Source organism: Pyrus communis, chromosome 15 (genome assembly GCF_041283825.1).
Source record: "Pyrus communis isolate YQ-2024b chromosome 15, ASM4128382v1, whole genome shotgun sequence".
In the NCBI taxonomy this organism is placed as follows: Eukaryota; Viridiplantae; Streptophyta; class Magnoliopsida; order Rosales; family Rosaceae; genus Pyrus; species Pyrus communis.
In genome coordinates, this window is record NC_142579.1 from 13513271 (window position 1) to 13529133 (window position 15863).

A 15863-nucleotide genomic window follows, 5' to 3' on the forward strand; every position below is an offset into this window, starting at 1 on the left:
GAAAGAGCAAGAAATATGGAAACTTATCCTAACAACCTTATTTTATCCAAACCTTATCCTATCTTATCCTAAACTAATCTTGTTCCACCTTAATCCTAGCTGCAAGTGGACCTAAAAACATGATTTCTAGAAGCCTTATCTGACCCTAAAAGGGTGCCGCATCCTTCCCCCTTTTATCTCTTCTAGAAAACCCAAAATCAGCCACAAAACACCTAGTTTCTAGAAGGCCCAATTTTGGACTAATTTCCTAAACCTTTTTCCTTTTGGATTCTGATTTATTAGGCCTTATTCATTGTGGATTTGGGTTATATAAATCCTTTTCTAAAATTAATTGGGCCAAACCTTCTCCTTGGTGGATTTTAATTACTTGTGCCGAACCCTAGGGCCCTAATCCTTAAAATGTGCTAAGTTGTAACCCTAATCTAATTAAACCTAGGGTTGGCCGAACCTATGTATTCATATTTTCAGCCACAAATTCGAAGAACCCTTTATGCTATTCAGAAAACCCTTGCCGCAACCTTCCACCCTAATTCTCCATCATTCATTCAATCCCCACACCTCCATACACAATCTGCCACACCCTTTCACCCCAATCAGCCATCATTCATCATCCCAAGAAAGAATGCATCATTCATCACCTCCAAAACCACCAACCACACCTTGTGCCATAGCAAGGACGAAGGATGAAAGCCCTTAGACGTGCATGCCATTTGACTTAGAGTTGCTGGAACGTTTTAGGTGTAATCTTTCTTGTGTTTTCAATGTTTAAATTCAAGAATCTTTGTTGTGTGAGTATGAGGAACTAATCCCCTCTTAGCTAGGGGGAATTTCGAAACCATGGCTATATTTGCATTATGATTTGATTACTTCTAGTTGTGATTTCATGAATTGTGAATTCAATTTACTTCTCTATTTGAATTAAAACTTTTTTGTGTATGTGGGTTGAGAGTGCACACTTAATTTGCATGCATAAATCTGATGCTAGGACATAAGGGAGCTTCACCTAATCGTTGTGAACTTATATTCACAAGTAGTAAAGATTGTTAGTCACAATCATGTTAAGTAAATTCTTGGCATAAGTATCATGCGCTTTCATAGTTACGAACACCTCGTCAACACTTATGATTTTCATAGAAATTAATGATCTTTGATTGTTTCTCTATTATGCGCTTTCATGTAGAGACCTTTTGAGGAATAATTTGATTGCAATGCGCTAATTCCATTCAATTCAATGACTTAAGGAAAATCTGAGGGTTAATTTAAGCGTACCTAATTAACTTGGGGTGTTGAGGTTCATGGTTCATTGAAAAAGCAACTGGAGATTGTTTTGTATGCAAATATGTCATGTGTGGAGAAAGACCTCCTAGCTAGCCCATCATCCATCTATTTCCACCAAATTCGTGCAAATTTGCCTAGTTTTAATTCTTATTTTGTTTACTTTATTTTCGTCCAAAACCAAATTCCCCTTTATTTTAGAGTGTCTAACTAGTTAGAATCTATTTCAGATTGTGTTTTCAAGTGTTTTGAGTCAAGTTAAAACCAAAATTCGTCTAAAATAGTGTTTAGAGTCAAATCTGCCCAATTTGTGTTTTTAGGCCGTTTTGAGTGTTTTTAGCTTATTTTGAGTCTTGTGAACTTGTTTTGAGTCTTTTAAGTTTAGTTAAGTGTTTTAAAGGTTAGTTTTATCTATTTGAGTCCGTTTAGAGTGTTTAGCAATCCCTCATAATCCCCGGTTTAAGAACGATCCCTACTTACTTATATACTACAATTGTCAAAAGAGGGTTTAATTTGCGTGTTAAGTTAATTTTTGCATCAACATTAAAACAATGAGGGGGATTTTTGGACGAATTTTAACAAAAATAAAGTAAATTGCAGCAAACAAATTAAGTCTTGTACGAAATATAGGTGAAAGGCTAGCTAGAGGGTTGTTCTCCCCACATGAAACATATGCATACAAATCCATTTCCAGTTATTATTTCTATAAACCATGAATGACAATGCCCCAAATTAACTGTGAACAGCACTAATTAATTCTCAGATTTTCCTAAGTTCATTGAATTGGACTCAGCGACGCAACCAAATTATTCTTCTCAAGTTCCCTAACTATGAAAAGCATGATAGAGATACATCTCAAAGATCATTAAGTTCTGTGAAAATCATAAGCATTGACAAAGCATTCGTAACTATGAAAAGCATGATACTCCTGCCAAGAATTTACTTAACTCAATCATAACTAGTGATTTTTACTACTCACAAATATAAGTTCATAATGATTAGGTGAAATTCCCTTGTATTCTAGCATCACATCCCTGCATGCAAACTAAGTATGCATCCTTAATAAACATACAAGAATAAGTTTTCTATAAAACAAATAAGTAAATCACATTCATGTTTTATGAAACAATAACTGGATGTAATCAATTCATATAAAACATATGATCATGGCTTCGAATTCACCTCTAGCTAAAAGGAAATTTAGTTACGTATGTTCAACATAACTGAAAACAATCTAAAATAAACACTAAATAAGGATAGAAAGAACTCTGAAAGCTCCAATGGTTGAATGGTAGGTTATGGCACAATCTCCCCTTAATCAATGTAGGAACTTCATATATATAGGGGGAAATGACTAAATCCAAGGAGGAAAGGGTTTTGGCATTTTTGAGTTATTTTAGGACTCCTAGAATTAGATGGGAATTATTTAGAATGTGATAAGGATTCCTTTTTGTAACTAGAGATAAGATAAGATGAATCTGGATAAGATAAGGTAAGTTTGGATAAGGTTGGATAAGATTATGTATTTCCTTGTCTTCCAAGCTTCAGCTTTGATTCCTCCAGATCTTAGCACATGTTTAGCACATGTTAAACACCAAAAACGTCCAGCCCATATGCTCTCCACGCATGCTACCCAATCCAAGTCCAAAACTGCTCCAAATTGCTCCATTTGGACATTTATTGTCATCTTTACCAATTGGACCTACAATAATACAAAAATAACACAAATTACCAAAATAAATGGAAATTAACAAAGTAAATGCAACACAATAAGATAACAAAGTCGCATAAATATGCTCCTATCACAAGGTAGGCACTTCCATGGCCATACTTGTCCCTTGCTCTAGGCGTAAAATCTCCTCTTGATGATGAGAAAATATAGCTTCCTGCTTCGAGAGAACGCCTTGAAGTCGTGATGCTTCAGCCTCCAACTGCTCTTGCTCTCGTGCCAACACTTCTAGACGTGCCTAGACTGAAGTTAAAGAGGTATATGTAGCTTGATAACCTTCTGAAACAACTTGCTGAGAAGACCAAACTCGGCCAATTGATAAGTCTATTGCCGCAAGTTGTTGAGCTCTAATCTCTGGACTCAATTTCTTTAAGGAAATAGCATGCAAAGAAGAATACTCAGTTGAGGTAGCCATAAGTTCGACAATCTTGACTCTCAAGAACGAGGAATCAACGTTAAGATTGTCAATCATAGAAACAAGCTTCGACTAGTCCTCCTCGAGCAAAGCAAGGTCCTCTAATGGGCACTTGGAAATCCTCAACATCATCCTTTGCCGCAGCTTCGAGGCGAATACCATCCGTACACCGTTTCAAGCTCAAAACTTGAAGCAATCGTTCAATCGTTCGTCCGAGATCAAGTCATTGCAACCCTTGGATCAACAACCTACGCAATTACATCAAATTTGAAGATTGAATCAGAGGAAAATTGTAAACAAAAATTGTAACCTACAAATTCAAATCAATACAAATCTACTTTGTACACGTGTTCTCGTTTCATTCGTTACATAATTTTCATGTTTATAGAATTCATAACTAATTATTTCACATAAGAATATAAAGCAAAAAAAAGCAATAGTAATTTTTTTAGGGAACTTTAACGAATAGCTCCTAGTACTGTTTACTTTAACGAAAACCATATTTTTACACTAAACGGTCAATCCTGGTACTATTCACTTTACCCTTTATTTTGTCATTTTTGTTAAAACTCAAAGTTTTCAAGTCATTTTCATTAGTTTTCCCATTTTTTTAAACTAGCTACGCTAAGCGTCATATCTGAAACCCAAGTTAAAATAAAAAAAAATAACAATAAAGAAAAAGTGATAACCAAAAGAAATCTAACTGAGCCATAAGAGGTAATTACGGAGAAGAATCCAGATTTAATGATTCTATTCTAACAAGTTTGTTTGAATTAATTAATTTGGATTTTGAACATCTTTTAAACTAACTTTTGGAGTTAATTGCAATTTACTAAAATAAGGGAAGATTATTCTTGTGACATTTTGGCAAAGAGAATATTTCCTATCCATTGTATGGCACGTAAAGTGAAAATAGTGCATGTAAAGCTGTAATTAAGAAAAATATTACCTATACTTGTATATTCAATCTAAAATGTCATGTCTCCGCATACAGAACGAAAAAGTATAGCAATTCAAACGAAATGGAAGAAATGAAAACAGAATAGAGAGAGACATAAAGAAAAAGTCCTCTAAACAACGTTGGCAAGATCCAAAGAGAAATAGCGATACAACATTTGCTGTGTTACTTGGCCTCTTCTGCAGCAGCCACCTTCGCTTCCTTTGTTGTTTGATCAGCAGTTTCGGTCACGGCTTCTGCAACTTTTTCTGATGCTGCTGATGCATCTTCTATTGCTATGTCTGTTGGAGCATCATGGGTCTTTTCCTTGAGAGGCTTTTCGGCTTCAAGTTGCTTCTCTGGTTCTGTTGACTCCTCTTTCCCTTCTACATTCTGCTAAATTCCAGGCTAGAACATCAATAAATCTAGTACTCATAAATTTACTAGAAACGTAAGTTGGAGTAATTTATTTGCTAGCAATTTGTAAAGGTATAAAATTACACTGTTAGTTTACACTTGAGAGTCTACAAAGACGTGACTTGTTCATAACTGCATGCAATTGAAAATATCATGCCAAAAGAAATTTATTTGAATTAGTAATCAAAATTCTTCCAAAACCAACAATTCAGGAGGATTCAATTGAAACTTTAAAAGATTTTGATTGATTTATAAACTCTCATATACCCTCTTCCCCATAAAAATAAAATAAAATAAAAAATAACAAATACTGTAAGTTTGTAATATCGCGAAATTACTACAATTCAAAATCAGATGACGAAAATACATCTGATAAATAAATTCGAGGTGGAAATCATAACTAAAAGTTGCAGCTCCCTTGCACTCAAATGCAAAATGAGATGTCCAAACCCATTTTCAAACTCAGATATGATAAACCATGATACTACCATCTAACTAATCCTCTTATAGCACAATGCCTCTGGACTATCAAAATTCATAAAAAATAAAATAAATAAATATTATTGGCACTTCAAAAATCTCATTCTACACTTCTCATAATTGTATTTTTCTTTCTAAATATAGAAAGTTAGGAGTGTAGAATGAAAATTTAGAGTGTTAATAACAATTCCACAAAAAAAAAAAAAAAGGAAACAGGGTAATAACAAAGTCACTAGCAAAAGAGATTCGAAGGACGAACAAGCTTCTTGGTTGTTCATTAGCAATAATTAGGTGGGGTGTGATGAACCATCCTTAATTTCGTTTTTATTTTCTCTCCAAAGCTGTGAAATGATGAAAATATCCTTGTTCGGCTAATTAGAATCCTACATAAATATTTGAGCTCACTTTCATATTTCGTCTTTGTTTTTGTCATATTTAAGTAGTACTCGTCGACATGAAAGTCTACGCGTGAACTGAACTTAAATCAGACTTCTAACGATAATTTACACTTGTTTTCAGTTCAGGGGGACGGTAATCATCCCATTGACAACACTACTGTCTATCGATCAACTCCCTCTCTATCTCTCTCACACTTTTCTTCTTCCTTCTGCAACTCAGAGAAAAATGACATCATACTCGACGAATTGAACCTCCAAACCATCACCATCATGATCCACTCATCAAACCCAGCACGATTGCGCCTTTCGTTTCCCGAACTCAGCCAGAAATTAGAGAACTACGAACTCTATTCAAAACTTTTCCGCGACCTTTCCGTCGATTCAGATGGCGTCAGACCACGATCTTGGTCCTGATCGACTCATTGTCAAAGCAGGTAACTTCTAGACTTATTTCACATGAAGATCTACTTTAGTTTAGTGAGATTCAACTTTTTTTCTCATAGGTCCGTTTTCCGGTGACTTTTGTAGAGAAAGCCGATGACTTTTCCGACCCTTTCCATCGAGTTGGGCGAGTTGGAGGAAGACATTCTAATCACCATCATCCCTAGACTATGTTTCAAGCAACTTGAGCTCCGATCTACTTCGGGATCAAAGAATCCCACAACTTTTGATTCGGGCCGAAACTTACAGGCCACTTTTTGGACTTGCAATTAGGTACAAAATGTGTTCCTCTCCTTCCTAGCTTCATTTTGATATAATTATCATGCAAAATGGTTGAAAAATGAGCTCTTTCTAAATATGTGAATTTTTTCGGCAAAAAAATCAGAATCCGTCGGCGAAGTAGACAACGGCGCCAGAGCCCGAAGGAAAGAAGAGGACGATGAAATATCCTGTCACAGTGACGGAATATTCCCTAACACCGGCTGCATTTTCCGTTAACGACATGTATATGCTGCGATGAAATATTCCACTCCAGCGTGTGACGGCGCCAGCCAGCATGTGCTAGCGCGTGACGGCTCCCATCGGCTTTCGGCCAGCGTGTGGCGACGCGAGGTGGCTCTCGAGCTTTGTTTTTAACACTTTCAATCCCCGTTTTGAGCAAACGAAGAGAATTTTGAGTCTTTTTCTTAGTATTTACAAATTTTGGGTTGTTTAATAATTAGTATTGTGGTTTTCCATATAGAAGAGACTTAGCCTGAGGAGTTCACAGGCCAAGCAAGGTAAGGTGGCTACGACCTCACTACGTATTAGTGGCTACGACCTCACTATGTATGTATGTATGTATGTATTTCCATAACTACTTGGATAATGTGTTTTTTACATCATGTCTTGCTCTTACTTATGATTATGATTCGAGAATATGGAGATTTATGAAATTATGATGACATGATCATACATATTTTTATTTGCTCATCATGCATGCTTATACTGGTGCTTATAATACTCGTCCGAGCCAGGACCAGGTTCCCATGAATGTTCATATCACATCGGTACACTCACCTTAGATGTACAAGTTTTCATTAGGCAAGGAAACTAGGACTCATATGTGATACGCTTAGTGCCAACTTTAGGACTATGTAGTACTTGAGCGTAAATTATTACATGGTTTACATTGCCTGTTTCATGTAGCTACTTCTGCATGGACATGTATGTTTGCATATTTTGATGAGCACGTGATATTATTTTGTTGATATTGAAATGTGGTTTACCATACATTTGAATATTTGGATATTATGGTAATTGATGTTCATACTCTTATGCAGTATGCTATTTTGGAAATCATATGGGTTTTACATCAAGGGGTTAGTATTCTACGAAAAACAAAGGTTTTATTAAACCCTTGCTTTTGTTTACTTACACTTACTGTTTTACACCCTTTCAATTCCTATTTTTGCGAAGAGCGAGGGATTTTTGGTGGCTCTAGCATCTACTCCAGTTGATGTAGGAATTTTCAATCCTATAGTTGTGTAATATCATCCTAATCAGGATGAGAATATTCCTACTTTCACTGCATTATTTGTTGTGTTTTGACAATTGCATACTTCGTAATATATGTTTTAATTTACTCGTACTGTCCACATATCATTCCCATTTTATGACTTTGTCACCTTTTAGATGTCGGTCATCATGCCTTGAATTCGGTGTCCACTTGGATATCCAAGTCTAGGTGTGGCATGAAGAGACTCAAAGTGGCATGAAGAGACTCAAAGTCAATTGTGGTTGAATGAATGGAAGTGAGACATGAAGACTTTTGTGATTTGGATGATACAGGTAGTGTGGCTTAAGAGGAAATTGAAGATAAATACGACAAATTGGAGGGCAACTGATTGTGATAGTGGGACTGGTAAGTCAGTAAGGTAATATCATGAGATCGAAGGAAACGGAAACTCCAACAAAATCTTAAGGGTGGAGGCAAGATTTGTTATGACTTAATTTACCCTATAAATTCCTATATAATCCTTTATTTTTAAAAATCCTTTCAAATCAATGGTATTTTGAATACAACTGGACTTCTATAAATTCATTTCAAATCCTAGCTAAATACTTTGTACTTCAAGAAATTCCTTTAAAATTCTGATTGAGTATCCTAGGGGTCGATGCATATGTACTTGGGTGGTCTCGGAACTACCTAGAAGTCCAAAGAAGTGCATGGGAGGACCTTTGAGGACCATCCAAAAGTCTGGGCAGGTGGTGGTAGAGAGAAGATCACCATGACTGTGCAAATGTTGTGCAGCATAAGCTTTGACCGAGAAGAAATATCTAATTTCAAATGAAGAGGAACACAGAGAAGACCATTATAACTCTGTTGCTCTTGGACCTTGGTTGCAACGAAGAAGGACTTTAGCTTTCCATTTCTCACGTGACCAGCTCCCACTTTTTAAATTGTTGACCAATCAGATTGTGCCAACCAGCATTTTAATTAATAAAAGAATGGTGTATTACTTAACCAGTATATTTATCTCATATGTGTGGCATTGTTATTTTTATAAAACTTACTATAAATTCACAGGACCTCTAAAAAATATTTTGTCAAGTATTCGAACTCGTAATGACTTGAGCATCCATCTTATACTATAAAATTCACTAAAATACTAGGTGTTAGGCCTTAGGTCCTAGCTCGCCACCTAACTAGCTTTTATCATACCTTGATTAGGACTACTCAATATGAGAATTCTAGATTCGCGACTAAAATTCCCCAAGTTTTTAAACTACATCTTTAATAATTAACCTGGCAGGTTGTCTGTTCGCATGCACATTTTAACTTGCAAACAGAGAGAGAGAGAGAGAGAGAGAGAGAGAGAGAGAGAGAGAGAGAGAGAGAGATAGAGGTTTTAAGAAGCCAGGGCCTCTTGTTTACTCCATGCATGGTCCCATATAACTACGGAAAGACGAATTTTAAACAGCCAAAGAAATTAAATTGAATAAAACACAAAGAAAGAAACAAGTAGGAGGTTGCCGGCATGTAAACTTCCAAACTATATTTAATCAAATGTCGGGCAGCAAACCTTATAGTCATCGTTCAGTGAAAAATATCTCAGCGGCTGAGAATCTGATGGAAAAATATTATAATGCCGACAGCACATTAGACAAGCATAAAGACATGGCCAGCTTATAAAAGTTAAAGGTTAGTTTGACAACTATTTTTTTCTAAAGAAAAAACTGAAAGTAATTATTTAATGTTTTTAATAATAATACTAAAACAAATGTAATTATAAATACTAAAAAGTTCTCATATCATATGCGTTAAAACAAAGCAATTCCCAAACGGAATGAGCCCTGCAATGAAATTTTTATGATTGAGTTTTCCAGCATCTGGCATAGAGGTATATTCCTCTTAATTTCTTAAAACTATTTTTGTTCGACTCACTTATATCACGAGTTTGATATCAAATTATTATGGTTTGTTCATTATGTATTTTAATACAAATACACATTCCTTTGTAAATATATTATTGTTTAAAAAAATAAAAGAAAAAAAGCTAGTAACTTTGCACATTAACTTTTGCATTTGGACATTTTCACTTTAACAAGTGACACGTGTCATGTTTTATACAAAATAACATAAATGACCATTTACCACAGTGGTAGAAATGAGTTGAACTCTTACATGACATCATGAGTTTGAACCCTATCGGTGTGTAATTTAACAAAATCTAACGTTTGACAAACAATAAATTTAATACCTTCGATATTAAAATTTTTTATGTTTTCCTTCTTGAATTCCTACCAAAAAAACATTAAAGGTTTTTTTTTTTTTTTTGTGTGTGTAAAAATGAAATGTGGCATTTGAGAAAGTTAGAAGGCCCAAATGCAAAGGTTGATAGCACTCCCCAAGATGATAAAAGTTAAAAGGAAAAACATTTTGCAAGTGGTTTGTAACTTAATTAGTTAAGAGCATTTGTCCATGCACTCAAGGTCTCGTGTTTGAAACCTCATTTTTTAGTTTACATGAATTTAGGAGAAGAAGAAAAACACATGAATATTTTGATGACAAAAACTGTCATATCCCGGCCCGGGACGGATCACTTCCCAGGCCCGCTCCACCATCGTAGCACGATATTGTCCGCTTTGGGCCCCGACCATGCCCTCACGGTTTTGTTTCTGGGAACTCACATGAGAACTTCCCAATGGGTCACCCATCCTGGGAGTGCTCTCACGCACTACTCGCTTAACTTCGGAGTTCCCATGGAACCCAAAGCGAGTGAGCTCCCAAAAGGCCTCGTGCTACGTAGAGATGAGAATATACATATAAGGATCACTCCCCTGGGCGATGTGGGATGTCACAATCCACCCCCTTAGGGGCCCAACGTCCTCATCAGCACACCACAGCCAGGGTTAGGCTCTGATACCAAATTGTCACATCCTGGCCCGGGATGGATCACTTCCCGGGCCCACTCCACCACCGTAGCACGATATTAGGCCTAGGTAGGGATGGGAATATACATATAAGGATCACTCCCCTGGGCGATGTAGGATGTCATAATTCACCCTCCTTAGGGGCCCGACGTCCTCGTCGGCAAACCACAGCCAGAGTTAGGCTCTAATACCAAATTGTCACATCCCGGCCCGGGGGGGACCACATCCTGGGCCCAGCTTTACCGTAGCACGATATTGTCCGCTTTGGGCCCCGACCACGCCCTCACAGTTTTGTTTCTGGGAACTCACACAAGAACTTCCCAATAGGTCACCCATCCTAGGAGTGCTCTCGCGCGCTACTCGCTTAACTTCGGAGTTCCCATAGAACCCGAAGTTAATGAGCTCCCAAAAGGCCTCGTGCTAGGTAGGGATGAGAATATACATATAAGGATCACTCCCCTGGACGATGTGGGATGTCACAAAAACATTTCACTTACTTGTAAAATAGAATATCATTAGACGGTAAGTGGGGTAATGAGTGTCGTACTACTAGGTAATAACTCTACAATAACTCTATAAAAGTCAAATTATATAAATGGATTTAGAAAATGTTTGAAAGGTTATTTCATAATGAAGTTAAAAATAAAGGTGTCATTCGTAAGTTAGAGATATAAGAAGTCCAAAAAACATAAATAAAGATAAAGGAAAATTAATACATGTGTTAAATTTGATATTAAAAACGGGATTTTGCAAGAATTTCATACTAACAGCTAATGACTATAGCAACAAAAAGTTGTCACAAACATGATGACGGGGAGACACACGGCTACTATTACCAGATATAGTTCAACACACACACACACACACACACACACGAAGCCTTTAAGAGAATGAATTTTTATGTTTTTTTATAAAAATGAGGATTATTTGTGAAGTCCACACAACATAGAATTTTAACGATCTAAGCCATTTATTTTTTCAAGTTGCACCTCATAGATCATCCTTACAAAGTATTAGCCAAATCGGAAATATTTAAGTCATTTAATTGGGTTAAAAAAATTAACAAATATTTTGTTATATAAGAAACAATGAAATTTGATGTTGATAATTAAATAGGCAATGATTTTGAATTGAATTGAATTTTTGTAAGGATGATCTATGAATCGAGACTTACAAACTAGACGGTTCAAATCGTTGAAGTTCAATGTAAATTGGGCCCCACACTAGTTCCCATTTTTTGAAAAAAATGAAAATCCCTTTGCATAAAGGGCCTATATATATATATATATTCCCTTCACTGAGAGGAGAAGAATTAAAATAATATCATGTGATTTGTTGGCGTAAAAAAAAAAAAAAATGTAAGAATGTGATAAAATACGTATAATAATTTAATTACTAGGTACGTACCTTGAACAAAAGACTGAGAGAGCGACGTTTACTTCCTTGTCCATCATCATCAACGATCTCCTTGGCTTTATCATCACCACCACCCTGAGCCTCCTCAGGCTCAGGCTCAGGCTCATGAGTTATTTCTATCTTTTTCTCAGCTTCATCACTATCAGCAACTAACACCACCTCCTTCTCCTTTTCTTGATCATCAACCGCCGCTGCGGCTATCGCTTGATCTTCCTTGGCTACAGGCTCTGGAGCTGGCACTGGCGCCTCGCTCGCTACCACCGCTGCTGCTTGATCTTCCTTGGCCGCAGGCTCTGGAGCTGGCACTGGCGCCTCGCTCGCCGCCACCGCGGCTGCTTGATCTTCCTTGGCCGCAGGCTCTGGAGCTGGCACTGGCGCCTCGCTCGCCGCCTCCCCCTTTGACACCTTTGGCTTCGTTGCACACCCTCCCATCTCTCTTACTTAAGGATCGAGTCAAAAATCAAATAAAGGAAATATCAAGACTAGCTAGCAGCAAAAAATCAGAGGACAAGAAAAAGTGGCTATGGAGACAGATTGTTTATAGGGAAAGCTTAGAGAGCACCTGTTGTTCCAACATTTGTTCCAAGGCAAATAAAAAATTATGTCTACATATTTTATTCATTCGTTATCATTGAAAATATAGTTGTAAAATAAAAACTATAAATATTAGGATAATACTTGTGTTCCTCCCACAAGGGCATAAATGTATCTCTCCTTGTGAATAACGTACTTTTATCGTATAACTCAATAATGAAATTCTTCATATTTTTAATTTTCATTTGAAGATCATCTATAAAAAAGATTGTTCAAATCCAATTCATCATCCAAATATGTCATATAAATGAATGGTTCCTCGTGAATATATATGTTACTTGGTAATTACACTGACGGTTTGTTTTATACATTTGAATGACTAAACTATCTTCAATTCAAATTAAATTTTTGTAAAAGTAATTTTCAAATATAAATTAAAAAATTGAATGATTTCGATTAAATGGCCAATAAACATTATGTGAAATAAGTGAGATGTGCACATTCCCAATGAAAGAGCGCAAGAATTATACTAAATATTACTAATGTGAAATGGGGGTCACTGCAGGCTTTGTGAAATTAACATAATTATTATGGGGTGAACAGTGGTAATTACTATTGATTTGGAAGCTAATTAAAGGCAAATAGGAAGTTGAAAGGGGCCAGTTTGAAAGGGAAAGCTTAACCTGTGGCCTATGGGATCAAAGGAGTATTTTAGAGAAGGACGTGTATGATACGAATATATGTTGTACGTGTGTTAATTTTTTTTTCATACGTCATTATTAACGCAAGACACTATTATAGCGGTGTATTTATGCTGTGGTAAACGAAATTTTTTTCAGGTGTTTTTTACAAATGATGAGAAATTATATTTTTTAAGTTATTAACTCTTAATATATAATGACGCGTGGTATACCACCTTATATTTCCGTTTGAAAAATCTCTCATTATTTACGAGAAATTTTTCCCTGTTCCGGGAACTCCACGTCAAACATGACATGTGGAGTATCGAACCAATATGCATCTACAACATGGCTTTTTGTTTTTTCCCCACTCAAATTCGCTTTTTTATTGTTTTATTTTTTTATGTTGAAAAGTAGTTCATTCTTTATTATTTTATCAAAACTCTTTCTAAAAATTTTGAAACTCATCTTCTTCGTCTGCAACCTTCTTCACAGTCTGATTTGAACTTAATAACTCTACAACCTTCTTCACAATTGATTCCCAATCCCGTCGGTTGTGCACTCTCAAAATCCCCCAACATCGCCATTTTGAGAGTCTCCATCGCCAAATCAATGGCGAGATCTTGTCGTCCATAAAATACTCACCCTCCTCACCAGCCTAAAATCGATGGCACCGCATCGTCTTCATTTTGCTCGCCTGCTCTCTGTCAAGTCCTCGGTCGTGCTGTCCGCCATGTGCAACATCAACAAGGGCTTGAACCCAGCAAAGAAAAAGGGTTTAGTATGTTTAGGAGTTGGGTGAATCTACGAATCTACGAAGGAAGATGATGAAAGGGATGAATCTAGAAATCTACCAAAGAAGAAGATGAACCAACTAAAAAATTAATGGAGTTAAAACTTTTTTTTTTTTCCAACCGTTGAATTGTTTTGTTAATAGACTTCATCTCGAACAAAACAAAATAAAAAAAGCAGGAGATTAATAGAAAACAGATTTGCCACATGTCAGATGTTTATTGGTGGAACACCATATGTCTAATTTGCTGGGTACTCTGAAAATTTTCTCGTGGTATACAAGTGAGCGTTTTGGCCTTTTCTATCTCAAGTGAGGCAGAGTGCATGTGGAGGCTTCTGCGTTGGCTGTTATATATGGCGTGCGAGTACTCCTTCCCACGATGAACAGCTAGGCTGGCCAATGATGCATAATATTGAATTATTTAATAGTTATACTTATATGTTTGTTCTTGTTTGTCCATGCAGTGGATGCCCCCGGACTTCTGTGGTACCAAACGGAATAATGTTCCAGATTCACTGATCAATTCATTAGAAACTACATTTAAATTATTGTTTAGGAACTGTTATTAGCACTTCATAAATCTCATTCTACACTCCTCACAAGTGTATTTTTCTTTCTAAATATAGAAAGTTTGGAATGCAAAATGAGATTTGTAAAGTGCCAATAACAATTCTCATTATTTAAGTTTGGCTGATATGATTGATTATCTGATGGTACATAACATATTAGTTATTGGATGTATCAATGGATATTTTCTAGGCTCTAACGTTTTTTGCTATGGAAAAACACATTATTTTGTTTGAAAATTGATGTTATCTTGTCAAATTATTTGACATAGATATTTATGTTGCATAACTACTCAAATAATTGATTGTTGTCACAATGGGTAGTTTAAATTCACAATTCAAAGATATAATTGTTTAGCAATATACGTTGTGCAAGATAGCACTACTCCAGTTTATACGTGATAAATTGATTAAGAAACTATTAAGAGCATATTCTTTATGTTAAATATGTAACATATATGATGACATCAGCTAAATAGCACATACGATGACAACTAATAAATATGTAACTCCAAATGCATAAGAGCAATGAATCTTCTTATGTGACAACTAACACATAAAAAGGCTTTTTTAGTCAAATTAGAAATTGAGATTGACATAATTTCTCACTTTGGTCCCTGAAATTTGAATCAATAGAAGTGGTTACTAAGTTTGTCCACCATCAATCAATTTAGTCATTTTGTGAAAAATCTCCATAAAATAAGAATAAATGACAAAAATACTCTCGTTTTTTGTCAAAGGATTTTTGTCCGTTGTTTATTAAATTAAGGGTATTTTTGTTATTTTGGTCCTTATTTAACATAATTTTTCACGGAATGACCAAAATGATTGATGGTGGACAAACTCAATAACCACTTATATTGATTTCAAATCTCACGGAACAAAGTGAGGAGTTGTGCTTGTGGATGTAAATTTATGCCATCTTCTCCTTTGACGAAAATGCACCTGCAAAATAATTACACCTAAGATTATGGCCAAAAGCCTCACATGTCCACAATGAATGAAGGGGCTTTGGCCGAAGAATCTCCGATGTCAAAGTTAGAATTCTGAAAAGAATGTGTTTAGGAGTTTGTAGGTGGCAAATGGCTTAACATTTTAGTGGGATAATAAGGGCAAAATAATTACACCTAAGATTAAGGCCAAAAGCCTTACGCGTCCACAATGAATGGAAGGGCTTTGGCCGAAGAATCTTTGATGTCAAAGTTAGAATTCTGAAAAAAATGTGTTTAGGAGTTTGTAGGTAGCAAATGGCTTAACATTTTAGTGGGATAATAGGGGTATTTATAGGAGGGTGGCCGGCCCTATTAGTGGAGGAATGGCCGGCTATATATGGTGGTAATTGGAGAATAATTGCAAGATATTATGT

General features: G+C 36.0%; 1 protein-coding gene and 1 long non-coding RNA gene across 3 annotated transcripts; one reads left to right on the top strand and one right to left on the bottom strand.

Annotated features, from left to right (window-relative positions):
* Positions 1–4352: 4352 nt before the first annotated feature.
* On the bottom strand, positions 4353–12584 carry LOC137727413 (uncharacterized). Its single transcript, XM_088685199.1, has 3 exons — positions 12487–12584; positions 11916–12364; positions 4353–4749 (listed from the first exon to the last, which is right to left on the bottom strand). The coding sequence occupies exons 2-3, from the start codon at positions 12354–12356 to the stop codon at positions 4543–4545; spliced, it is 648 nt and encodes a 215-aa protein (XP_088541325.1). The 5' UTR covers positions 12357–12364; positions 12487–12584; the 3' UTR covers positions 4353–4542.
* Positions 5664–8171, top strand: LOC137731188 (uncharacterized). Of its 2 annotated transcripts, XR_015956312.1 has the most exons (5): positions 5664–6085; positions 6180–6365; positions 6478–6871; positions 7415–7453; positions 7767–8171. It is a non-coding gene; the product is annotated as an uncharacterized LOC137731188 (long non-coding RNA). The 2 variants fall into 2 exon arrangements; XR_015956311.1 differs by having other exon boundaries at positions 7415–8171.
* Positions 12585–15863: the final 3279 nt, after the last annotated feature.